Source organism: Theropithecus gelada, chromosome 5 (genome assembly GCF_003255815.1).
Source record: "Theropithecus gelada isolate Dixy chromosome 5, Tgel_1.0, whole genome shotgun sequence".
Lineage (NCBI taxonomy): Eukaryota > Metazoa > Chordata > Mammalia > Primates > Cercopithecidae > Theropithecus > Theropithecus gelada.
The window spans coordinates 38,205,947-38,231,627 of NC_037672.1; the positions used below are offsets into that span (position 1 = coordinate 38,205,947).

Here is a 25,681-nt window from a genome sequence, read left to right on the forward strand (position 1 = left end):
GACTTAGCAGCCAGTTTTATTGGGGTGTGGTCACGTAGGCACCCCCTGCCTGGCATGTACCCAGTTTTCCAGGCTCCCAAAGAGCAGGTGTTCAGCATAAACCACATTGTTTGTACAAAGATTTTAGGCACGGTGAGCCACTCATCAGTTCTGGAAATGCTGGGAACCGTCTCCAAATCTATGTTCCAGATGCGAGCCAAGGGTTAGCTGTTCAAGCCTTTCCAAGGATGACAGTCTCAGGCCTGCACACACAAGTACTTTTCTGCACAAACTGGGACAAAAGAAAAGAAATAACATTTGCCCGAGATCACATTGTCAGCTAATAATAGTCTGACTCTGTGTTCACAAGCACAGTAGGGTGTTGCCTCTGAAAAGGCCCCACTATTCTTAAAGCCATGTCATGATAGCATTCTTAAATAATTAAATCCTGTCACATTGTGACAGGGATCAGCAAACTTTTTCTGTAAAGGGCCAGATGTAAAATATTTTAGACTTCGTGAGACATATGGTCTCTGTCACAACTGCTCAACTCTGCCATCTTCTCATGAATAATACATAAACCAATGGGCATGACTGTGTTTCAGTAGAGCTTTATTTTTGGACACGAATGTTAACCACATACACTTTTAAGATGTCACAAAAATACTTTTGATGTTTTTTCAACCATTTAAAAATGTAAAAATCATACTTTGCTCATGGGCCATATAAAAAGTCAGAGGGCTAGATTTGGTCCATGGGTCATAATTGGCCAACCCATATTCTCTTAAGTGTATTTTTGTCATCGTCGTTACATGAAAGTCTACCATGCGGGCAAAGTGTTGGATAGGACAAGCACTCTCATGACTGCTGGTGGGAATGGAGATTGGTATGGCCTTTCCAGAAAGCAGTTTGGCAATTTGTGGTAAGAGTATTTTTTAAAAGGTCCTGTTTTTGAGCCAGTAATTCTGGGTGTCTGTCCTGAAGAAAGAATTTGATGCCTGCAGAGAGATTAGTCCATAAAGTCATTAATCCCCCTTATGCTTTTATCAGCAGTCCTGTCAGATGCAAAAAAATGTATCTAAGAGGTGTGAAAGGAAACTCACCAAAGTGTTGCCTCAAAGGATGCAGGTCCCAGCGTTACAAGGCAGAACATGGTGTAATCAAAGGAAAAGCAATTGATGGGCAGTTAGCCTGACCCCACGGCTACGTACTTTCCTCATTAAACAGATCATATCTGGTTCTTTGCAGAAAAAGCAAAGTTCAGAGGGTATGACCCTGTTTTCCTACAGAACCAGGGTGGAGTCCCGCCTGTATCACTGAGGACAGGAGACACTGTGCCCTTACTGCTCTCCCATTTTCTCTTGCAGACATTGTACCAATCCTGACGTCAACTGTGATTGAGTGCCACAGGGCAGGCCTGAAGAACTCTGCTTTCAGCTTCGCAGCTATGTTGATGAGGCCTGAATACCGCAGCAAAATAGATGCCAAATACAAAAAGAAGATCGAGGGAATGGTCAGGTAGGCAGAGACAGCTATTTCGCTATCTAATCACATTTCTCAAAGGCATTTCCCAAAATGTAGCTGCCAATGTGCGGGTTCAATAAGAAAACAGCAGGGGGCCAGGTGCAGTGGCTCACGCCTATAATCCCAACACTTTGGGAGGCTGAGGTGGACGAGTCACTTGAGGTCAGGAGTTCAAGACCAGCCTGGCCAATATGATGAAACCCCATCTCTACTAAAAATACAAAAATTGGCTGGGCCTGGTAGCGCACACCTGTAGTCCCAGCTACTCAGGAGGCTGGGGCAGGAGAATCACTTGAACCTTGGAGGCGGAGGTTGCAGTGAGCCGAGATTGTGCTGTTGCACTCCAGCCTGGGCAACAGAGTGAGACTCCATGTCAAAAAAAAAAAAAGGTGGGCATATATAGCAATTAGGATTGTATTCAGCTCCAAGCAGCAGAAAACCTAACAGCAGCTTGACCAAGTCAGTATTTATTTGACTCATATGCAAGGCATCACAGTCCAGGGCTGGTGTCACTGTGCCTTGATGCCACCAGACCCAGATGCCCCTGTCTTCCAGCTTTGCCATCCGTAGCATAGAGGTTTCCTCCTCATGGTGGCAAGACATCTGCCACACCCCCAGACATCACGTCTTCGTTCCAGGCAGGAAGAAGTAGGGAAATGAGAAGTCAGGGGGATCCTCTCCTTTTTGCTCAGGAAGGTACCATCCTCAGGACCTTCAATTTTCACCTCCGTGGCCAGTACTCTGCCTCACAGGACTTAAGGCTGCTAAGTGGAAACAAAGTTCTGCTAGCAAGGAGATGGAGAGAAGCAGCGAACTTCGTCTGCCAAAGAGGGATAGAAAATCGTGGGCATTCTCAGTGTGAGGAACTTCCTGCTCACTGGGCCCACTGCCAGTGGAGACCCCATTTCCAAATCCTGTGCAGCCCCAAAGCCCTTAGGCACGTCCTCGCTTCAGAAAGCGTCAGTAGCCTGGTTTTTCTAAAGGGAAACTAGGAAAAAGTAGCCCTTGCATTTGGAAAAGAAAAAAGTCATTGCAGTCATGGAGTAATTCTAAACAACCACTTATTCAGAGGAGTGATGACATTTGGGGTTCCTGTTCATTACATTATGATGAGACCCAGGTCCCTGAGTCTTGACCCAGACCTTAGCCCAGGGAGATGACTGGATTGGTAATGACAAATGGAAGCAAATGACACTTCACTGGTAGCTGGACTTGGGAGCCACCCTCATGGCAGAGAGCTCTAAGGTAGATAGGAGTACGTGGAATACTCCTTTTTTTAAGCCTAAGTAGCTTCAGACCAAATCACTGTGACCCAAAATACCTGCTAGCATGGAGAATGGGGTGGGGAGAAGGTAACTAGAAAATGCAAGATCATATTTACCCCCACAGCATAGAATCACACTAGCTGAGGCTCTGGCTGGGAGGAGATGCTAGTCATTTTCTCCCCATGCACAAATGGTTTATAGCTGTGTGGTCCAATATGGTATCTGCTAGCCATGTGTGGCTATTTAAATTTAGTTAAAATGGAATAAAAGTTAAAACTTAGTTTTTCACACTACCCGTATTTCAAGTGTTCAAATGTGGCTTATGGCTACCATATTAGACAGCACAGAATCTGAACATTTCCATTGTCACAGACAGTTCTATTGGACAGTGCTGGTATAGCTTTTACCACTTCTGTTACACAAAAGAGAGAGACAGAGGACAAATACCAAGCTCACCACTCCAGTAGCACAGGAAGAGGGAAGACCACAAGACCTACCCGTGCTTTCTGCCGTTGAATGTGCTATGAACTCCGGTTCCCAAAGGTGGCCCATGTAACACCCTAGAACCTAACCAATCCTAAGTACTCTTCCTCCTCCCTGGAGTGAATCAAGGGCTGGTGTGAGCTTGTAGGTATCTCTCTAAGCCCAGAGTCTGACTATGAAGTAGGTGTGTCATGTGTCCCTGGTTTTCTAAATATGCTTTCTCTTTGCCATCCCCCGTACATGAATAAAACGGTATTTTTAATTGACGTGATTCTTCCTCACAGGAGACCTGATACATCTGAGATAGAAGAGGCCACGACTCCATGTCCATTCTGCAAATTTCTTCTCCCAGAGTGTGAACTCCTCTGTCCTGGATGTAAAAACAGTATCCCATATTGCATTGCAACAGTGAGTTCCTTTATAGTAATTTCCCTTTCTTTGCATATATATTTGTAACCCATTTGAATACTTGATGTATGTCAATATTTTCTTCACTTTTAAAATAATCTTATCCCTCAAATTTCCTGCAACATCTGGCATTTTATTTCGTGGTCAATACAGTTAAAGGTGATATTCAAAGCAAATAATAATAGTGGAGGCACTATCACTGCAGGGCTGAATAGCGCAGACTCGGGGATCACACTGTCCCAGGCTCAATCCTCTGCAGCAACACCAACCACAGACTGATGAGCTAACATGTGAAGCCTTGGTGGCATCCTGGCAGGCTGCAGCACTTAATAAGCAGTAGTTTTTATTATTGTAATATTGAGACTTAGTGTCAGAGAACTTTAACATATCAGTTTATTTGTAATTCACTGGACTAATTTAAGCTTTATTTTAAAGAAAAATTCAGGTAATGATATCACAAAATTGAAGATTATTCTTCCTTTAAACATGAATCTGATAAGCAAAAACCTAACTTTAGTCCTTTTAATGTCATCTGTTACCCACCTGTGTGAAATAGCAATGATTTTATAATTTAGAGGTCTGACTTATAACTGGAGTTCAATTATTATAATTGAATAACAGGCAGGGCGCAGTGGCTCACACTTGTAATCCTAACACTTTGGGAGGCCGAGGCGGGTGGATCACTTGAGGTCAAGAGTTCAAGACCAGCCTGGCCAACATGGTAAAACCCCGTCTCTACTAAAAACACGAAAATTAGCCGGGCGTGGTGGCATGCGCCTGTAGTCCCAGCTGCTTGGGAGTCTGAGGCAGAAGAATCGCTTGAATCCAGGAGGTGGAGGTTGCAGTGAGCTGAGATCGCACCACTGCACTCCAGCCTGGTCAACAAAGCAAGATTCTGTCTCAAAAAAAAAAAAAAAATGAATAACGGTGGGAGTTTTTAAAGCAAAGATGAATTTAACTCTTAAACATACCGTTTCCAGGGTCGACACATGTTGAAAGATGACTGGACAGTGTGTCCACATTGTGACTTCCCTGCTCTGTACTCAGAATTGAAGATGTAAGTGTGCATTATGTCACCCCGTCTCACAGATTTGTCCAGACACAGGCCTTTCATTCTACTTCTTTTGTTCTGAAGCATCCTTCTGTTTATTTGTGTTCCTAAGGATCTCTAAAGACTCGAATTGTCTTTGAGAATATTATCCTTAAAGAGGATCTTGCATGAGACTGAATAGTTCTGATTCTCAAATTGCACGGTGGACATGTATTAGGAGGTGTAGACAGAAGGTAGTTGTCTTTCTCATTAGAGTAACCCAAAGCTAAAGGAATGTTACATATTTAATTTACTCTGTCTTTCCCTCCCCTAATCAGCATGCTAAACACTGAAAGCACATGTCCTATGTGTTCAGAAAGATTAAACGCTGCTCAACTGAAAAAGATTTCAGACTGTACCCAGTACCTGCGAACGGAGGAGGAACTGTGAGCGGCATGTGCAGGTGAGTGGCAGAGCACCCACGTGCCTTCTGGGCGCGAGGCTCCACAGCGTGCATGCAGCTTTTTTTTTTTTTTTTTTTTTTTTGAGACAGAGTCTCGCTCTGTCTCCCAGGCTGGAGTGTAGTGGCCGGATCTCGGCTCACTGCAAGCTCTGCCTCCCGGGTTTACGCCATTCTCCTGCCTCAGCCTCCCAAGTAGCTGGGACTACAGGCACCCACCAGCTCGCCTGGCTAGTTTTTTAATATTTTTTAGTAGAGACGGGGTTTCACCATGTTAGCCAGGATGGTCTCGATCTCCTGACCTTGTGATCCACCCGTCTCGGCCTCCCAAAGTGCTGGGATTACAGGCTTGAGCCACCGCGCCCGGTCGCATGCAGCTTTTTACTGTGTATCGGTATCAACTCCTTTTAGTGCATCATGGAACTTGCCAGATTTGAACAATCTGACAACCACATTTGATGTGTTTTTTTTAATGCTAAAACGCAGGCATTATCATCTCCATACAAAGGTGGTTTGGCCAAGCAGCATCATTCGGACTAGACAGATTTTTTCAAATCTCACAGGGGTCTTTTTAATCACACCATTAAAACTAGAGTCAGCTAATAAAAGTTTTTGTTTTGTTTTGTTTTGTTTTTGTTTTTGTTTTTTAGGGTCTGTGATATAATTCAGGAGAATATATTGTAAAAATGTTGGCTTCCAGAGATTTGGAAATAATCTCCATTTCTTTTTCTTTCCAAGTCCCATTTTTGTCACATGGAAGCTGCACATATTCCTTCTACTTCATTCCATTGGAAGCACTTACTCATGGCCACACATACTGCAGAGGAAGACAGGGAAATGTAGTCTTTAATTGAGAAGCCAAAAGCCCTGCCAAAGCTCAGGATATTCTTTTACCAAAGGGAGAAGTGAAAGTAATTCACCTCTGACACGGCATCTCACACTTAGCCTGGTTAAACAGGAGTCGAGGCTCCCCCAACAACCTCTCTGTTTTCCCTTCCTCAGGAAGCGGCAGCTCCATCCAACCAGTTGGACAGGACAGAAACCCTACATGTTATCTAGATTCCTGTCAGCCTTAGCCCCCATGAGCAAGGGCTTTCAGGCTATCTCCAGTATATCTGGTTCATGGTTCTCTTGGCTTTTTATTGCACCTACAAGAACCTCCAAGGCTGTCCATGAACAGGCCCAACCTCCTCCTCCTGCCTCAGGTCTGATTACTCACCATGTTGCAGCCCCACTGGCCTTCTTGCCCTTCCCTGACCACTCCAAAATGTTTTCCACAGCAATTGCACTCTCTTACATTCCCACCAGCTGCACACAAGCGTTCGTCCCTCCACTCCACATCCCTGCCAACAGCTGTTGTCTGCCTTTTTTTTTTTTTTTTTAGACAAGAGTCTTGCTCTGTTGCCCAGGCTAGAGTGCAGTGGCATGATCTCGGCTCACTGCAACCTCCGCCTCCCAGATTCTGGTGATTCTCATGCCTCAGCCCCTGAGTAGCTAGGACTACAGGCATGTGCCACCACGCTCGGCTAACTTTTGTATTTTTAGTAGAGTCGGGTGGGTTTCACCATGTTGGCCAGGCTGGTCTCGAACTCCTGACTTCATGTGATTCGCCAGCCTCAGCCTCCCAAAGTGCTGGGATTACAGGCATGAGCCACCACACCCAGCTGGGTGTTTGTCTTTTTATTGTTCAGTTCTAAGAGTTCTTTATATGTTCTAGATACAAGTTCTGTATCATATATATGATTTGGAAGTATTTTCTTGTGGGGTTTTTTTTCCCCTTAATAGAGGCAGGGTCTTGCCACATTGTGCAGGTTGGTCTCGAACTCCTGGGCTCAAACAATCCTCCTACCTCGGCCTCCCAAAGTGCTGGGACTACAGGCATGAGCCACCGTGCTCAACCTTGATAGCATTGTTTCATGCACAAGTATTTTATTTTGATGAAGTCCAATTTATCTGTTTGGTTCCTCTGCCCCTTTGGTTGCTTATGCTTTTGGTATTGTATCAAAAACCATTGCCAGGCTGGGCACAGTGGCTCATGCTTATAATCCCAGTGCTTTGGAAGGCCAAAGTGGTAGGATCACTTGAGCTCAGAAGTTCGAGACCACCCTGGGCAACATAGTAAAACAGTGTCCCTACAAAAATAAAGTAAAATAATTAGCCAGGTATGGTAGCATACACCTGTAGTCCCCGTTGCTTGGGAGGCTGAGGCAGGAGATCACTTGAGCCCAGGAGGCTGAGGCTGAAGTGAGCTGTGATCAAGCCACTGTACTCCAGCCTGGGCAACAGACTGAGCGAGCCCCTTTGTCTCGAAAAACCAACCAGCCAATCAACTATTGTGTAAACTGGGCACAGTGGCATGCACCTGTTATCCCAGCTACTCAGGAGGCTGAGTCAGGATTGCTTGAGTCCAGGAGTTCAAGACCAGCCTAGGCAACATAGCAAGACCCCATCTCCAAATGAAAACAGTGCCTACTCCAAGGTCATGAAGATTTGCACCTGTTTCCTTCTAGGAGTTTTGTAGTTATTACTCTTACATTTAGGTCTTTGATCCACTTAGTTTTTGTGTCTGGTGTGAGATAGGGATCCAGCTTCCTTCTTTTGCATGTAGATATCCAGGTGACCTGGCAGAATTTGCTGAAAAGACAAATTTTCCTCATTGACACTGGATTATTGTCTATTTGAGTTGTAAGTTTTTTGTGTATGTATTCTAGATACAAGTTCTTTGTCACATATATTTTGCAAATATTACACGCTGTGGCTTCCCATTTATTTTTCTGAATGGTGTCTTTTGATGAGCAGGTTTTGATTTTGATGAATTATAATTCATTAATTTTTAAATTTAAAATTTTATGGTTATTGCCTTCTTTGTCCTAAATATATATGTGTTTTTATATATATATATTGCCTACTAACAAGTCAGAAACATTTTCCTGTTTTCTTCTAGAAGCTCTAGATCTGCAATTTATCTTGAAATAATTTTTGTTTCCAGTGTGAGGAAGGGCTGGATTTTCTTCCCCTCAAATGGATATAAAATGTGGGCCTATTTCTGGACCCTCTCTTCTTTGGCATTGATGTGCTTCTCCCTTATTTTAATACTACACTATTTTGATTACTGTGGCTTTATAGAATCTCTTAAAGTCAGGTATTGTGGACCCTCCAATTTGTCATGTTTTTTTCCAAGATTGTTTTGGCTGTTATTCTTTTTATCTTTGTAGACAATTTTAGACTCAGTTTCTCAAATTCTGTTTTATAAACCTGCTCAAATTGTGATTGGGACTTGTATTAATTTAGTTGCTATATAACAAATTATCACAAATTTAGCATCTTAAAATAACACACATTTATTATCTCACAATTTCTATGGTTATGGGTCAGTAGTCTAGGTATGGCTTAGCTGGGTCTTCTCTTCAGGGTCTCACAAGGCTATAATCATAGTGTTGGTTGGAGCTGCAATCTTATCTGAAGTCTTTTTCTAGTCTGTTGGGTTTTGTTTTCTTTGGGGACGGTGGGGGAAGATTCTGATCTTTATGGTCAGAGGACTGAAGCCCTTAGCTCCTACAGGCAGTTTCCTGACATGTGACCCTCCCCACAACATGAAACTGCTTCAAGTCCAGTGTAAGATCATATCTCATATTTACAATCTCTCTCTTCAGGGAAAGTCTGGACCCTATTATAAAGGGTTCACCTGATTAGTGAAGCCCAACACAAACTCTCTTTTGATTAATTCAGAGTCCATTGATTGGGACCTTAACTACACCTGCAAAATTCCTTCATCTCTATCATATAATTAAACCTAATATGGTTATCATCACATCATATCACAAGCCCTGCCCACACTCAAGAGGAAGGTATTACACAGGATAAGTATCACTGGGTGTGGGAAATTTAGGGACAATCCTAGAATTCTGCCTATCACAACAGTTACATTGATTCTGTAGATCATTTTGAGAACTGACATCTTTAACAACAGTCTGCCAGTCTATGAATATGGTATATCTCTACATTTATTTAGATCTTTTTCAATTACTCATCACTATTTTGCAGGGTTTTTTGTTTTTGAGATGGAGTTTCAACTCATCACCCAGGCCAGAGTGCAATGGTGCAATCTCGGCTCACTGCAACCTCTGCCTCGCAGGTTCAAGCCATTCTCCTGCCTCAGCCCCTCGAGTAGCTAGGATTACAGGTGCCCATCACCACGTCCAGCTAATTTTTGTATTTTTAGTAGAGACGGGGTTTCACCACGTTGGCCAGGCTAGTCTGGAACTCCTGACCTCAGGTGATCCACCTGCCTCAGCCTCCCAAAGTGCTGGGATTACAGGTGTGAGCCACCGTGCCCGGCCTATTTTGCAGTTTTGAATAAAGAAGTCTTTCGTGTCTTTTGTTAAATTTATTTCTAAATAATTTGGGGAGATTTTAATACTAAATGAAATTTAATTTTTTTCATTTCCTAATTGTTTACATAGGAAAGTGCAATTAATTTTTATATATTGACCTTGCATCCTGTAACCTTTCTAAATTGACTTATGTCTAGTAGTTGTACTGTAGAATCCTTCAGATTTTCTGTGTAGTCATTTACAAATAAACAAAAAAATTACTTATCTTTCCAATCTTTATAACTTTTATTTTTCTTCTCATATGCACTGGCTAGGACCTCCTCTACAATGTTGTATAATAGTAGAGTCAACATCCTTGTCTTGTTCTCAGTGTTGGGGGAAGGCATTTAGTATTTCACTATCGTGATGTAAGGTTTTTCAGAGTCTCCTAACAAATTGTGGAAGTTTCCTTCTAGTTTACTAGGTGACAGATTTTGTCAAATGCTTTTTTCCTATCAATTGAGATTATATGGCTTTTCCCCTTTAATGGTAAGTTATATTTATTTTATATGGTGAGTTATATTTAACTTTTATATATGTTATATATATAACATATATATAACATATGGTATATGGTAAGTTATATTTATGTGGTAAGTTATATTTATATGGTAAGTTATATTGATTTTCAAGTGTGAAAGCCAACTTTTATTCTGGAGATAAACTCACTTGATCATGATGTATTATCCTAATGCTGGATTATTCTGCTAATATATTGAGAATATTGTGTCTGTGTTCATGAGGGATACTGGTCTGCAGTTTTCCTCTGTTGTGATTTTTTTTTTTTCCCGAGTGTTATAAGGCTGAATTTAGGTCTACAATTTTGTTACTTGTTTTTTATTTGTCCTATCCACTTTTTGTTCAGTTCCTCTTGTCTTGCCTTCTGTTTGACTAAATATATTTTCATATTTCATTTGATTCTTCTATTGACTTTTTACCTATGTCTTTGCAAAATTTTGTACTTGATTAATATCCTATTTTTTATATATATACACACACACACAAATATACATATGTACACATTCTAAATCCTGTAATACAATGATATAATTTTTCTTTAGTTGTGTCTTTTTAAAGGAAATTATAAAGAAAAAACTACAGTGTAGCTTTAAATTTACCCACATTTATAATTTCCATGTTATTCTTGCCTGAATCCAAGTTTCCATATGGTATTATTTTCTTTCAGCCTGAAGTACTTCCTTTGACATTTCTTACACGTACAGGTTTGCTGGTGACTTCTTCTCTGTTTTTATTTTCCTTCATTTTTGAGGGTATTTTAGCTTGATATGCAATTCTGAGGTTTTCTTAAAGCACTTTCACGATTGTCTCCAATATCAAACTTCATTGTTCCCTTGAGTTTACTGGTTTCTTTCTGGCTACATTCAAGGCATTCTTTATTTTTGGTTTCCAGAATTTTGACTATACTTGCCTGGGTGTGGTTTTTAAATTTTTTTAACTTAGGATTTCCTAGAATTCTTGAATCTGTATGTTTATATTTTTCCCTCAATTGGGACATTTTTGAGCCATTATTTCTTCCAATACTTTTTCTATCCCTTTCTATCTTCTCATTCTGGAACTCCAGTAATATCTGTGACTACTTGATATCTAAAGTCACTAAAGTTCTTTCCTCTTTTTTCTCTGTTCATATTGGATAGTTTTGATCTCTATTCTAGCTCACTGACCTTCTAATTTTTTTTTTTTTTTTTTTTGAGACGGGGTCTCCCTCTGTTGCCTGGGCTGGGGTGCAGGGCCACAATAATCGTTCACTGCAGCCTCAAACTCCTGGGCTCAAATGACCTTCCTGCCTCAGCCTTTCAGGTAGCTAGGACTACAGGCACGTACCACCTTTTTTTTTTTTTTAAGAGATGGGGTCTCACTATGTTGCCCAGGCTGGTCTTGAACTCCTGGACTCAAGTGATCCTCTCACCTCAGCCTCCCAAAGTGTTGGGATTACAGGTGTGAGCGACCATTCCTGGCCTTCTAAAGACAAAAAAAAATTCAGATTTTGTCGCAAGTTTCTAACTGTTATCTATGGGAAGATTAAACTGCAAGTGGAACCTTGTATTTTTAAAAAACGTCCACAGAACCTCTCCACACACTATCACGGCATTAGATAATGCTTTATAGAAAACTTCAAGGAACCAGACCATGGTACATCATAGCTCCTTGCAGATATGTCTTCGCTGAGTTATGATTGTGCACTGTCCTTCAAATACGTCACTATAGCCAGGCGCAGAGCCTGTGCCCCAGTCCCAGATACTCAGGAGGCTGAGGCGTGAGGATCACTTGAGCCCAGGAGTTCAGGGCTCTAGGAGACTATGATCATGCCTATGAAGAGCCACAGTAATCCAGCCTGGGCAATGCAACAAGACCCCATCTCCTAGGGGGAAAAAAAAAAAAACACACACACACACACAGTCACTGTAAGCATCCTTATACAGTGAATACTGGTTGAAGCTGTTGTTCACTGGCTTTTAAACAAATATAACTTTAATTTCAGGAAAATTTTTCCTACAAATTAATTTCTGAGCACTTTGCATTCGTTCTTCCCAGTGAGGTGGCTGTTATCAGCATCCTTCCTTCATTACAAAGGCTCAAGAGCTTGCCCACACAATTTGAGTCAGTTGGCAAGGCTAGTACCGAAACTTGATGCAGATTACAGGCTGGAGATTTCCAACTTGAATGTTTCCTGTTCCACATTCTAGAAACGGGCAAAAAATTCTTTTCAGTATGTTTGGCTTTATTACTAAATGCTAGCCATTATTTGAAACCCTTCTAGAAGCATGTGTTCTCTTTGTCCCTTCTAGATACAATGCTCCTGAGAAGACAGCATTTTCCACAGGAGGCTGTTTCCTCCCCTGGTGGATTTAAGAGACGGTCCTTTCTGGATACAGAGAAATGAACCAACAGTGACCTCTCCAGGTCGGCACTTCCCACTTCTGTACAGTGGCAAAACGATGATGGGTAACCTTGCTGTTTATTGTACTTTGTATATTTCCTCTTCAAAGTCTTACACACTCTATCCTCTGCACTGTTAATAGTAACCTATGACATAATTGTAAATATTCAGCTTTTTGATAACTTTTGTACTTTGAAATACTTTAAAATAAAATTGTTGACTAGATATTTTATCTAGATAATCAAATATCTAATCATTTGTGACGTTTTCCTGGATTTGGAGACAGAAAAAGAGATAAAGGTAGCTCTGAAGCACATTGTCAAGTTTGGGCAACACAGATGTGAACAGTGTAAAAAGCTTGAAATGAGAAGTTTATACAAATCACAGCAAGCAGAATCAGCCCAGAAGCAATTAATTAGGAAATCAAAATTTAGGAAATTAGGAAAACCAGTCTTGTAAAGAATGAATGAAACTATCAGCTTATATCTGCCAAATCATTCTACTGCATACTACAGAATTCCCATCACAAAATTAAGTCATTTGACTACCCCTGAAAACATACATTATTTGGAATCTTCTCTGAGACTGCGTAAAGGTTCTTTCCCCATATCACACATACAGCACACACCATCAGTACACACACACTCTCTCTCTCTCTCCAAGGGAGTCCATACTTTTCCCACATCAGTACATGCTTCCTAGGCCATCCAAGGCCAGTCACCAAAGTGAGCAGCTGACAGAAATGAGTCAGGGGGTCAACTGTGAATGAATCCGATGATATTTTACAGTATGGTCCCAGCAACCTGAGCATTACAGTGGTACCCAGGGGCCTAAGCTAAGGCCCAAGGTGCCAGTAATGTTGTATAGCATCCAAGTATCCCACCTGCATGATGCCTCCAGCTTTAGGACCTGTCCTTCCCTCCCAATGACCAGCCAGAGAACAGGCCAGAGGCCTTGGCTTTACTAAGTGGTACAAAGTTATTATCATAAAACCTACCCACAGTCCCCTGCTTCCTCTGATATGCCTGGAGGTATATTGTAAGGCTGTAGAAATAAGAACCACAGGCACCTAGGACTGTGAGGGTGGGTAGATTCTACTTTGGGAGTTACAGGCCTTAGACTTTCACCCATGAGCATACTCATACTGGAGCTTGTTTAGGAAGCCACTCAACCTAGTACAAATAATCTACCCCGTCAATAACATTAAGAGATCAAACCATGGTGCTACATAACTGCCAACATTTAACAAGATGAAGGATAAAGCTGAATGATTTGTAAGTAACAAAATGGCTGTGCAAGTTTGTTACATATGTATACATGTGCCATATTGGTGTGCTGCACCCATTCACTCGTCATTTATATTAGGTATATCTCCTAATGCTATCCCTCTGCCCTACCCCCTCCCCACAATAGGACCCGGTGTGTGATGTTCCCCTTCCTGTGTCCAAGTGATCTCATTGTTCAATTCCCACCTATGAGTGAGAGCATGCAGTATTTGGTTTTCTGTTCTGGCGATGGTTTGCTGAGAATGATGGTTTCTAGCTGCATCCACGTCCCTACAAAGGACACGAACTCATCCTTTTTAATGGCTGCATAGTATTCCATGGTGTATATGTGCCACGTTTTCTTAATCCAGTCTGTCACTGATGGACGTCTGGGTTGATTCCAAGTCTTTGCTATTGTGAGTAGTGCCGCAATAAACATATGCGTGCATGTGTCTTTATAGCAGCATGACTTACAATCCTTTGGGTATATCCCCAGTAATGGGATGGCTGGGTCAAATGGTATTTCTAGTTCTAGATCCTTGAGGAATCGCCACACTGTTTTCCACAATGGTTGAACTAGTTTACAGTCCCACCAACAGTGTAAAAGTGTTCCTATTTCTCCACATCTTCTCCAGCACCTGTTGTTTCCTGATTTTTTAATGATTGCCATTCTAACTGGTGTGACATGGTATCTCATTGTGGTTTTGATTTGCATTTCTCTGATGGTGAGTCATGATGAGCATTTTTTCATGTGTCTGTTGGCTGTATGAACGTCTTCTTTTGAGAAGTGTCTGTTCATATCCTTTGCCCACTTTTTGATGGGCTTTTTTCTTGTAAATTTGATTCAGTTCTTTGTAGGTTCTGGATATTAGCCCTTTGTCAGATGAGTAGATTGCAAAAATTTTCTCCCATTCTGTAGGTTGCCTGTTCACTGTGATGGTAGTTTCTTTTGCTGTGCAGAAGCTCTTTAGTTTAATTAGATCCCATTTGTCAATTTTGGCTTTTGTTGCCATTGCTTTTGGTGTTTTAGACATGAAGTCCTTGCCCATGCCTATGTCCTGAATGGTATTACCTAGGTTTTCTTCTAGGGTTTTTATGGTTTTAGGTCTAACATTTAAGTCTCTAATCCATCTTGAATTAATTTTCATACAAGGAGTAAGGAAAGGATCCAGTTTCAGCTTTCTACTTATGGCTAACCAATTTTCCCAGCACCATTTATTAAATAGGGAATCCTTTCCCCATTTCTTGTTTTTATCAGGTTGTCAAAGATCAGATGGCTGTAGATGTGTGGTGTTATTTCTGAGGGCTCTGTTCTGTTCCATTGGTCTATATCTCTGTTTTGGTGCCAGCACCATGCTGTTTTGGTTGCTGTAGCCTTGTAGTATAGTTTGAAGTCAGGTAGCGTGATGCTTCCAGCTTTGTTCTTTTGGCTTAGGATTATCTTGGCAATGCGGGCTCTTTTTTGGTTCCATATGAACTTTAAAGCAGTTTTTTCCAATTCTGTAAAGAAAGTCATTGGTGGCTTAATGGGGATGGCATTGAATCTATAAATTACCTTGGGCAGTATGGCTATTTTCACAATATTGATTCTTCCTATCCATGAGCATGGTATGTTCTTCCATTTGTTTGTGTCCTCTTTTATTTCACTGAGCAGTGGTTTGCAGTTCTCCTTGAAGAGGTCCTTTACATCCCTTGTAAGTTGGATTCCTAGGTATTTTATTCTCTTTCAAGCTATTGTGAATGGGAGTTCATTCATGATTTGGCTCTCTGTTTGTCTGTTACTGGTGTATAAGAATGCTTGTGATTTTGGCATATTGATTTTGTATCCTGAGACTTTGCTTAAGTTGCTTATCAGCTTAAGGAGATTTTGGGCTGAGACAATGGGGTTTTCTAAATATACAATCATGCCATCTGCAAACAGGGACAATTTGACTTCTTCTTTTCCTAACTGAATACCTTTTCTTTCTTTCTCTTGCCTGATTGCCCTAGCCAGAACTTCCAATACTATGTTGGAGTGGTGAGAGAGAGCATCCCTGTCTTGTGCCAGTTTTCAAAGGGAATGCTTCCAGTTTCTGCCCATTCAGTATGATATTGGCTGTGGGTCTGTCATAAATAGCTCTTATTATTTTGAGATATGTTCCATCAATACTGAATTTATTTTTTGAGAGTTTTTAGCATGAAGGGCTGTTGAATTTTGTCAAAGGTCTTTTGTGCATCTATTGAGATAATCATGTGGTTTTTGTCTTTGGTTCTGTTTATATGCTGGATTACGTTTATTGATTTGCGTACGTTGAACCAGCCTTGCATCCCAGGGATGAAGCCCACTTGATCATGGTGGATAAGCTTTTTGATGTGCTGCTGGATTTGGTTTGCCAGTATTTTATTGAGGATTTTTGCATCGATGTTCATCAGGGATATTGGTCTAAAATTCTCTTTTTATTGTATCTCTGTCACGCTTTGGTATCAGGATGATGTTGGCCTCCTAAAATGAGTTAGAGAGGATTCCCTCTTTTTCTATTGATTGGAATAGTTTCAGAAGGAATGGTACCAACTCCTCCTTGTACCTCTGGTAGAATTCAGCTGTGAATCCGTCTGGTCCTGGACTTTTTTTGGTTGGTAGGCTATTAATTATTGCCTCAATTTCAGAGCCTGCTATTGGTCTATTCGGGGATTCAACTTCTTCCTAGTTTAGTCTTGGGAGAGTGTAAGTGTCCAGGAAATTATCCATTTCTTCTAGGTTTTCTAGTTTATTTGCGTAGAGGTGTTTATAGTATTCTCTGATGGTAGTTTGTATTTCTGTGGGGTCAGTGGTGATATCCCCTTTATCATTTTTTATTGCATCCATTTGATTCTTCTCTCTTTTCTTCTTTATTAGTCTTGCTAGCGGTCTATCAATTTGGTTGATCTTTTCAAAAAACCATCTCCTGGATTCATTGATTTTTTGGAGGGTTTTTTGTGTCTCTATCTCCTTCAGTTCTGCTCTGATCCTGGTTATTTCTTGCCTTCTGCTAGCTTTTCAATGTGTTTGCTCTTGCTTCTCTAGTTCTTTTAATTGTGATGTTAGGGTGTCAATTTTAGATCTTTCCTGCTTTCTCTTGTGGGCATAAATTTCCCTCTACACACTGCTTTAAATGTGTCCCAGAGATTCTGGTATGTTGTATCTTTGTTCTCATTGGTTTCAAAGAATATCTTTATTTCTGCCTTCATTTCGTTATGTACCCAGTAGTCATTCAGGAGCAGGTTGTTCAGTTTCCATGTAGTTGAGCAGTTTTGATTGAGTTTCTTAGTCCTGAGTTCTAGTTTGATTGCACTGTGGTCTGAGAGACAGTTTGTTATAATTTCTGTTCTTGTACATTTGCTGAGGAGTGCTTTACTTCCAACTATGTGGTCAATTTTGGAGTAAGTGCGATGTGGTGCTGAGAAGAATGTATATTCTGTTGATTTGAGGTGGAGAGTTCTGTAGATGTCTATTAGGTCTGCTTGGTGCAGCGTTGAGTTCAATACCTGGATATCCTTGTTAACTTTCTGTCTCGTTGATCTGTCTAATGTTGACAGTGGGGTGTTGAAGTCTCCCATTATTATTATATGGGAGTCTAAGTCTCTTTGTAAGTCTCTAAGGACTTGCTTTATGAATCTGGGTGCTCCTGTATTGGGTGCATATATATTTAGGATAGTTAGCTCTTCCTGATGAACTGATCCCTTTACCATTATGTAATGGCCTTCTTTGTCTCTTTTGATCTTTGATGGTTTAAAGTCTGTTTTATCAGAGACTAGGATTGCAACCCCTGCTTTTTTTTTGTTTTCCATTTGCTTGGTAGATCTTCCTCCATCCCTTTATTTTGAGTCTATGTGTGTCTCTGCATGTGAGATGGGTCTCCTGAATACAGCAAACTGATGGGTCTTGACTCTTTATCCAATTTGCCAGTCTGTGTCTTTTAATTGGAGCATTTAGTCCATTTACATTTAAGGTTAATATTGTTATGTGTGAACTTGATCCTATCATTATGATATTAGCTGGTTATTTTGCTTGCTAGTTGATGCAGTTTCTTCCTAGCATTGATGGACTTTACATTTTGACATGTTTTGCAATGGCTGGTACTGGTTGTTCCTTTCCATGTTTAGTGCTTCCTTCAGGATCTCTTGTAGGGCAGGCCTGGTGGTGACAAAATCTCTCAGCATTTGCTTGTCTGTAACGGATTTTATTTCTCCTTCACTTATGAAACTTAGTTTGGCTGGATACGAAATTCTGGGTTGAAAATTCTTTTCTTTAAGAATGTTGAATATCGGCCCCCACTCTCTTCTGGCTTGGAGACTTTCTGCCGAGAGATCTGCTGTTAGTCTGATGGGCTTCCCTTTGTGGGTAACCCGACCTTTCTCTCTGGCTGCCCTTAACATTTTTTCCTTCATTTCAACTTTGGTGAATCTGACAATTATGTGTCTTGGAGTTGCTCTTCTCGAGGAGTATCTTTGTGGCGTTCTCTGTATTTCCTGAATTTGAATGTTGGCCTGCCCTACTAGGTTGGGGAAGTTCTCCTGGATGATATCCTGCAGAGTGTTTTCCAACTTGGTTCCATTTTCCCCATCACTTTCAGGCACACCGATCAAGACGTAGATTGGTCTTTCCACATAATCCCATATTTCTTGAAGGCTTTGTTCATTTCTTTTTACTCTTTTTTCTCTACACTTCTCACTTCATTTCATTCATTTGATCTTCAATTGCTGATACTCTTTCTTCCAGTTGATTGAGTCGGTTACTGAAGCTTGTGCATTTGTCACATAGTTCTCGTGTTATGGTTTTCATCTCTATCAGTTCTTTTAGGTCTTCTCTCCATTGATAATTCTAGTTATCCATTCATCCATTCTTTTTTCAAGGTTTTTAGTTTCTTTGCGCTGGTTATGTAGTTCCTCCTTTAGCTCTGAGAAGTTTGATTGACTGAAGCCTTCTTCTCTCGTCAGTCATTCTCTGTCCAGCTTTGTTCCGTTGCTGGCGATGAGCTGCGTTCCTTTGGAGGGGGAGATGCGCTCTGATTTTTTGTATTTCCAGCTTTTCTGCACTGCTTTTTCCTCATCTTTGTGGTTTTATCTGCCTTTGGTCTTTGATGATGGTGACGTACTGATGGCGTTTTGGTGTGGGTGTCCCATTTGTTAGTTTTCCTTCTAACAGGACCCTCAGCTGTAGGTCTGTTGGAGTTTGCTTGAGGCCCACTGCAGACCCTGTTTGCCTGGGTATCAGCAGCGGAGGCTGCAGAAGATAGAATATTGCTGAACAGCAAGTGTTGCTGTGTGATTCTTGCTCTGGACGCTTCGTCTCAGGGGTGTACCCCGCCGTGTGAGGTGTGAGGTGTCGGTCTGCACCTAGTAGGGGTTGTCTCCCAGTTAGGCTACTCAGGGGTCAGGGACCTACTTGAGCAGGCAGTCTATCCGTTCTCAGATCTCAACCTCCGTGCTGGGAGATCCACTGCTCTCTTCAAAGCTGTCAGACAGGGGCATTTACCTCTGCTGAGGTTTCTGCTGCTTTTTGTTTAGCTATGCCCTGTCCCCAGAGGAGGAGTCTACCGAGGCAGGCCGGCCTCCTTGAGCTGTGGTGGGCTCCACCCAATTCGAGCTTCCCAGCGGCTTTACCTACTTAAGCCTCAGCAATAGCGGGCGCCCCTCCCCCAGCCTCACTGACATCTTGCAGTTAGATCTCAGACTGCTGTGCTAGCGATGAGGGAGGCTCCGTGGGCATGGGACCCTCTGGGCCAGGTGTGGGATATAATCTCCTGGTGTGCCGTTTGCTAAGACCCTTGGTAAAGCACAGTATTAGGGTGGGAGTTACCTGATTTTCCAGGTGTTGTGTGTCTCAATTTCCTTTGGCTAGGAAAAGGAAGTCCCTTCCCCCTTGCGCTTCCCAGGTGAGGTGATGCCTCGCCGTGCTTCAGCTCTTGCTGGTCGGGATGCACCCGCGGACCAGCGCCAACTGTCCCGACACACCCCGGTGAGATGAACCCGGTACCTCAGTTGAAAATGCAGAAATCACCCGTCTTCTGTGCCGCTCACACTGGGAGCTGGAGGCTGGAGCTGCTCCTATTCGGCCATCCAAGTATACAGTTTTATGCTGCAAAGATACCATGTGGCATCAAGTGGCTCCAAAAGACCACATCACTGGTGGCTCCAATGAAGACTCAACCCCAATGCAGACCATTCCGATTCACATCCAAACTGCTGCAGTACCACCAACTGCCTCCTTCCATGAATCTCAGTCATTCACCTCATGGTCACGAGGGCTTCAAAGAGGAATCAAACAGACCTATGCCATCCTCATAAAGGGCATATTTACAATTTCTAATTCTAAAAGAAATGCTATTTATTTTACACACATATTATCCCAATCGTGTGTTTAAAACATTTAAAATTATAAACAAAATCATAATGAACAAGTGAAGGACACTATGCCGCGTCCTGGCTGCATGCAGATTCAAGTCCCTCTCCTGGGGGCTGCAGAAGAAGTAGGGAGACGTGACTTACATATCCAAAAGGCATAGAAATGGAAGAACATGAATAGAAAAGCCAGCCTCACCCTACTGGTGAGAAAACCTTTCCCGAACCAGAAGAGTTTCAAGACAGACTTTAACAAAGACAGGGTCGTGACTCAGCAGGCAAGGGCTTAGGCAATGTTTTATTTCCATAATGAATTAATCTCCAAAAAGGACATTTTTCACACTGGTAAATACAGTTTAAATGTCTCAAGAACTTTGTCTCATCACCCAAACAAGACTACCAGTTCCTTAAAGCATGGAATACGATCCTTATTTTACATTCATTTTAGTATATACCTCACAGAGGTAGCACAGACCTCTGAGCATTTACCAACAAGATTAAAAAATAGCTAGACATCTAAATTCTAGGCTAGGTCCACAGCCTCAGGGCCACTCAATATATTCAGTTATAGGAATAACCCAAACTTCCAACAGGGTTTGTGGAAGCCATCACAGGACGGGACTAGATCTCCCAGGGGCAAAGTGAACGAAAGCCAATGTTCATTTTGTCCCCCAACCTAGTGAACTGAAGAGCCTGACCCAGCCTGGTTCCTACTGGTTTGAACCTGATGGGTTGAGACTCCAGAAGGATAAGAATGTCTGAGAATCTTCTGCAGCCCCCCACACTGCAAAGTCCCATAACAGACCTCTCCTTGAAATCCTATTCACAGCAGAGATGTGGTCAGCACACACAGAAGGAGTGAGGCTGGGAATCCCAAGTTCTGACTCCTCGACTGCCAATGTTATGTTTCACACAACAGGCGAGTAAGGAATACAGTGAGCTTTTTAATCCAATCATTTGCAAATTAATAAGTAAGTAATATACCAACATAATATTTTGCTGTACAAGATGACAATCTTAAAAAGAATTTATACATGTATCATGTGGAACATTTTTATTCCTAATTTATACTTTGAAAGATATCTGACAATGTACAAAGAATACCCAGATCTAGGTGATGACTGTTTTGTATAATCATTTATTTACAAAATTTCACCACATAATAGGAACTACCTTTAAAAAAAAAAAATCAGCATTGGTCCTATAAAGGCCATTGGGATAAATTCTTAAGCCTACAAAAGACGCCTTAGTACTACTGCTCCCAGGCTCAATATTGTTAACTAAAATCTGACTCCAAGGCCCAGGCGTAGTTTCTAGTTCCAATTCTACAGTCATTCAAAAGCACATCTAACTAGATTGACAAGGGACAGTGGAGGACCCAAGCAGTCCTATCAACCTCTATAAGAGGTGTACATAAGCCTACTGCTCATACCCTTCTAGCCATACCACCCTTTATTTATAATGGGACACCAGGTCATCCCATTATGCTAAAACATGGTTGCTCTGGGAAAAAACAAGGCTTTCTCTAGACCAGCTGGACTGGTCAGGAGGGAGAGTAAAAAGTGGCTGTCGCTAGTGAAAAATGGTTTCATTTCTTCGAACTTTTTCCTTTTCCTTTTCTGGGCTCCTTATCTTTTTCTGGTTTTGAAGGCTTTGAAGGTTTTGTCTTTTTCTGTTAGGGGGAGGGAGAAAATAACAAAATAGTTAATAGCTGTGTTTATGAGTAAATGAAATAAGTTCATCTCTACAACAAATCTAATCTTCACCTGCAACTTACTTAAAGAAGGGAGGCTGCAAACATCAAGATCTTGAACTACTGCGACCCATGAAGCGCTTACTTTCAAGCAACAACTGCCCTACTTACAGCCTTTAAAAGCTGGCAGTAAAAACTGAGAGGGTATTTAGAATTTAGAACTAAGATCTGTTCCCCATGTAAGGCAGTTTCTTGGATTTAGAACAGAGGTATACTTAGAAAAGACAAAATAAGCAAGAGATAATTGACAAATAGGGTAATGTTTAGATGAAGAATTTCCTCTTCTTTTAGTTTCAGATTAGAGGTGTAAACACAGTCATTTTGTGAAAGCAGAAGAGAGGGAGAGAGGGAGACCACCCCTTAGGGTCTACATGAGCCACAGTGAAGAAGGCCACTATTCCTACTCCTGCATATAGAAAACAGAAATGAAAGGCAAGAAGCACCCACATCCAGCAAAGGACAGAGGAGGATCGGACGAGGTTCCTTGGCTCAACCAGCTGTAAACAGCAGGCTGATACCACAGTTGGCTTTCATCTTTCCCATCAAAAGACAAGAATATTTTACTCTGAGAAACTTCTACAAAGCAGTTTAGTGGCTATAGCAAAACATACACAACAGAAGAAACTGTTTTGTTAAAAACATCTTTCTTGAAAGTATATACCAATGGCCAGATAAATAAAAATGGTACTTTTTCTAACAGAACATATGGCCATCAAAATCATGTCCTGTTTTCTTGCCGTTTGGCTCTTCGACTACTATAAGAAACTGTTTATAAAAATGAAATCTCTACCTTCTCCACCCTCAACCATGATGAACAAAAAAACTTAGAAGTATTTTCAATTTATTCTGCCATGTGCTGAAAAGGCCCTATTATTCACCAGGCAAGGAAAGATCATCTATTTTGAGGTTCTCCTGTCGGTGGCTTAAAATACTACCTTGATCATGGCATCAGTTTCTATAGCATCTTGGTCTTTCTCATCAGATTGAGAGTCATCTTCATTTAACTCTTCATTGTATTCCGAATCCAGGGATGGGCTTGTGCTGTGTCTAGATGCCTTTATAGCTTGAAGTGAATATGGAGTAAGGTGGGCTTCCTTATTGTAAGCTCTTGTGAAGGCTGCTTTCACCTACATGAAAGGAGTAGACGGAGTTTTTAAAAATATAAGTCCCAAACAATTATTTTAAACTCTGGAAGCCTAAAGAGACCCTGAGGCCCCCTTGCAACTGTTTGCAAAGTATTTATGTATATACATGTAAATCTAAGTATGTGTATTTTTCTATGGATAAGTTCCGTATTTTTCATAACATTCTTAACAGAGCCCATGACAAAAAAGACTCAAGGCCAGGCGGGCTCACACCTCTCCATGAGAATCTTGAACCCAGGAGGTGGAGGTTGCAGTGAGCTGAGATCGCGCCATTGCACTCCAAGTTGGGTGACAGAGTGAGATTCTGTCTAATAAAAAAAGGATTTGGGAACTTTAGGCAAACAAACAAACAAAAGGTCACTTCAAGTCATCATGTTTACCTATTCAGCATTCTCCACATTTCTACAAAGTAATAAGCAAAGTTAGTCAGTGAATCAGTCAATCAAAAAGGGGCTTGGCTGGGTACAGTGGCTCATGCCTGTAATCCCAGCACTTCGCAAGGCCAAAGCAGGCAGATCACATAAGGCCAGGAGTTCGAGACCAGCCTGGCCAACACGGGGAAACCCTGTCTCTACTAAAAATACAAAACTTAGCCAGGCGTGATGGAGCACACCTGTAATCCCAGCTACTTGGGAGGCTGAGGCAGGAGAATCGCTTGAACCTGAGAGGTGGAGGTTGCAGTAAGCCGAGATCGTACCACTGCCCTTCAGCTTGGGCAAAGGAGTGAGACTGTCTCCAAAAAAGAAAAAGAAAAAAAAAAAAGTGAGGGGAGCTCATCATAAGATATAAGTTGGCCTTTAATTTCCACAAAACATAAGATACCTTTTCCATAATAATAGTAGTTACTTCAAAATACTACGAAACTTGAAAGTCTTACCTTCAAGCTTCTAATCATAATTCCTGAATTAGTCCATGAATTCTAACAATGGATGTCTGCTGTGAGAATTTACTGATAACCATAAAGTTGGGTCAAAATTTTGGAGAGGGCAAACTAGAGAGACTGAGTCTTCTAAACGCATTCATTACACAGGTGCAAGAGTTGGGTACTGGATGTTACATATTCATGATGTATCACTTTAGTTTTTTTGTGCTCATTATAAGAAAAGCGGGGATATATTATTACAGGGAAGATTATCCAACTGGAATAAATGCTGAATCCACAGATTAGGTAGGCTAAGAAAAAGAAAATTTATACAAATCCTCAGCCAATAAACACATTTTATTTTTACGACCCATTACCACCAGAGCTCACAGCTCAACTTTTAATTCCCTAGGCTCATCCTCTCACCCTTTATAAAGAATATATTTATATTTGCTCCTCAAATTTCACTTCTTGTTTTTCCACTGAGCATAAAGCAAATATAAAAATACAAATTGTAAAGTCAAGTCCAGAAGTCTACTCTTAATACTGCATTCAAATAGTATCTATGGAAAATATAGGTCATAATAAGCAACAAGCATTTAAGGGGAAAAAGAAGTAAATCTTTTTATAAAGCATCTAAAACACCTCTGAAGTACTGTCAGTACAAACCTGGTATTAGAAAGTGATGGAGAACCGGTGAGTGACATGATTTACCTTGGGATCCAGCTTTGAAAAGGGACTAGGTTTGCCACCCCAGCTGCTAATTTCCATGATATTCTCAAAGTCTTCTTTCATCAAATAATATGTGTCCATAAGTGCAACAACATCCTGTACCCCGTCGACTCCTTGTGAGGTCAAGGGCTGTACAAGTGCATCCCTTAGATGTGACAGATAATCCATGTTTACAGTCCTTTTGCTGGAGTAAGTTCTGAAACCACAACAAAAAAGACATAGTCAACAGCAAAGTATCAACTTAAGTCATACTGTGCATACCAGCACTGAGTTAATCAGGCAGAGTTCAATCTGATTTCAATAATGCTGAATGGAACGCGTACTATATGACAGCCAGCTGGTGTAGTTTGGAAAGCCCAGCACCACAGCATGAGGGTAATGGGTACACATCACATGCCCAAAGGAAGTTTTCTACTTACCCACATCAGTGACTGAAAAACAAATGTGGACTCTACCCTACTCTTAAGGCCCAGGCAACAGAATGTTTCTTTGTGTTCATAAATATGACTCGTTCCAAGTTCCAAAATATTAAAAGCATCAGTAGAAGGCAATGAAATTCCCTATCTCAAGTGTGTGAATGTGTGTAACACCTTTTGGTCTCTGATTATAACATACAAAATCATATATGAATGTTTCCCTGACATTTCCTAATACTGCTACTCTGAAATCTTCAGTTCTAGAACTGGGTTTTCCCCAAATCTAAGAAAATTGCAGAGTGTTCCCACAAAATCAAAAAGTGATCCACACTGGCCAGAGGAAGGTTTAGGGAAACAGTCTCTGGTCTGCTAAGAACTAGAATGTTATCATAAAATGACTTTCTTTCTCTCTTAAATGTTGTCACTTCTTAAAGACAGAAAGCTACTGAACAAAATAATATTTCAAATGCCACCATCCTAAATCTTTCCAACCCAGCTGCCTCTATCTTCAAACCAGGCAATCATATGCATACATATTTTTATTTATTTATTTATTTATTTATTTTCAGACGAAGTCTTGCTCTTGTTGCCCAGGCTGGAGTGCAGTGGCACAATTTCAGCTCACTGCAACCTCCGCCTTCTAGGTTCAGGAGGCTCTCCTGCCTTTAGCCTCCCGAGTAGCTGGGATTACAGGCGCCCGCTACCACACCCAGCTACTTTTTTTTGT

The 25,681-nt window shown here is 41.3% G+C and overlaps 2 protein-coding genes across 6 annotated transcripts in view; one reads left to right on the forward strand and one right to left on the reverse strand.

Moving 5' to 3' along the window:
- Nucleotides 1–12,646, forward strand: part of WDR19 (WD repeat domain 19) — a 100,015-nt gene extending 87,369 nt beyond the window's left edge. For both annotated transcript variants that reach the window (XM_025386540.1, XM_025386541.1), the window contains 5 exons: nucleotides 1,347–1,497; nucleotides 3,536–3,659; nucleotides 4,640–4,716; nucleotides 5,028–5,152; nucleotides 12,330–12,646. In XM_025386540.1, the coding sequence (XP_025242325.1) occupies nucleotides 1,347–1,497; nucleotides 3,536–3,659; nucleotides 4,640–4,716; nucleotides 5,028–5,139 (464 nt within the window). In that variant the 3' untranslated portion in view covers nucleotides 5,140–5,152; nucleotides 12,330–12,646. The remainder of the gene's footprint in view (nucleotides 1–1,346; nucleotides 1,498–3,535; nucleotides 3,660–4,639; nucleotides 4,717–5,027; nucleotides 5,153–12,329) is intronic.
- A 7,679-nt stretch (nucleotides 12,647–20,325) lies between these two features.
- The window catches only part of RFC1 (replication factor C subunit 1), a 78,618-nt gene continuing 73,262 nt past the window's right edge, over nucleotides 20,326–25,681 (reverse strand). For all 4 annotated transcript variants that reach the window (XM_025385787.1, XM_025385790.1, XM_025385789.1 and 1 more), the window contains 3 exons: nucleotides 24,521–24,734; nucleotides 22,735–22,926; nucleotides 20,326–21,718 (listed from right to left, as the gene is read on the reverse strand). In XM_025385787.1, coding sequence (XP_025241572.1) covers nucleotides 21,635–21,718; nucleotides 22,735–22,926; nucleotides 24,521–24,734 — 490 coding nt within the window. In that variant the 3' untranslated portion in view covers nucleotides 20,326–21,634. The remainder of the gene's footprint in view (nucleotides 21,719–22,734; nucleotides 22,927–24,520; nucleotides 24,735–25,681) is intronic.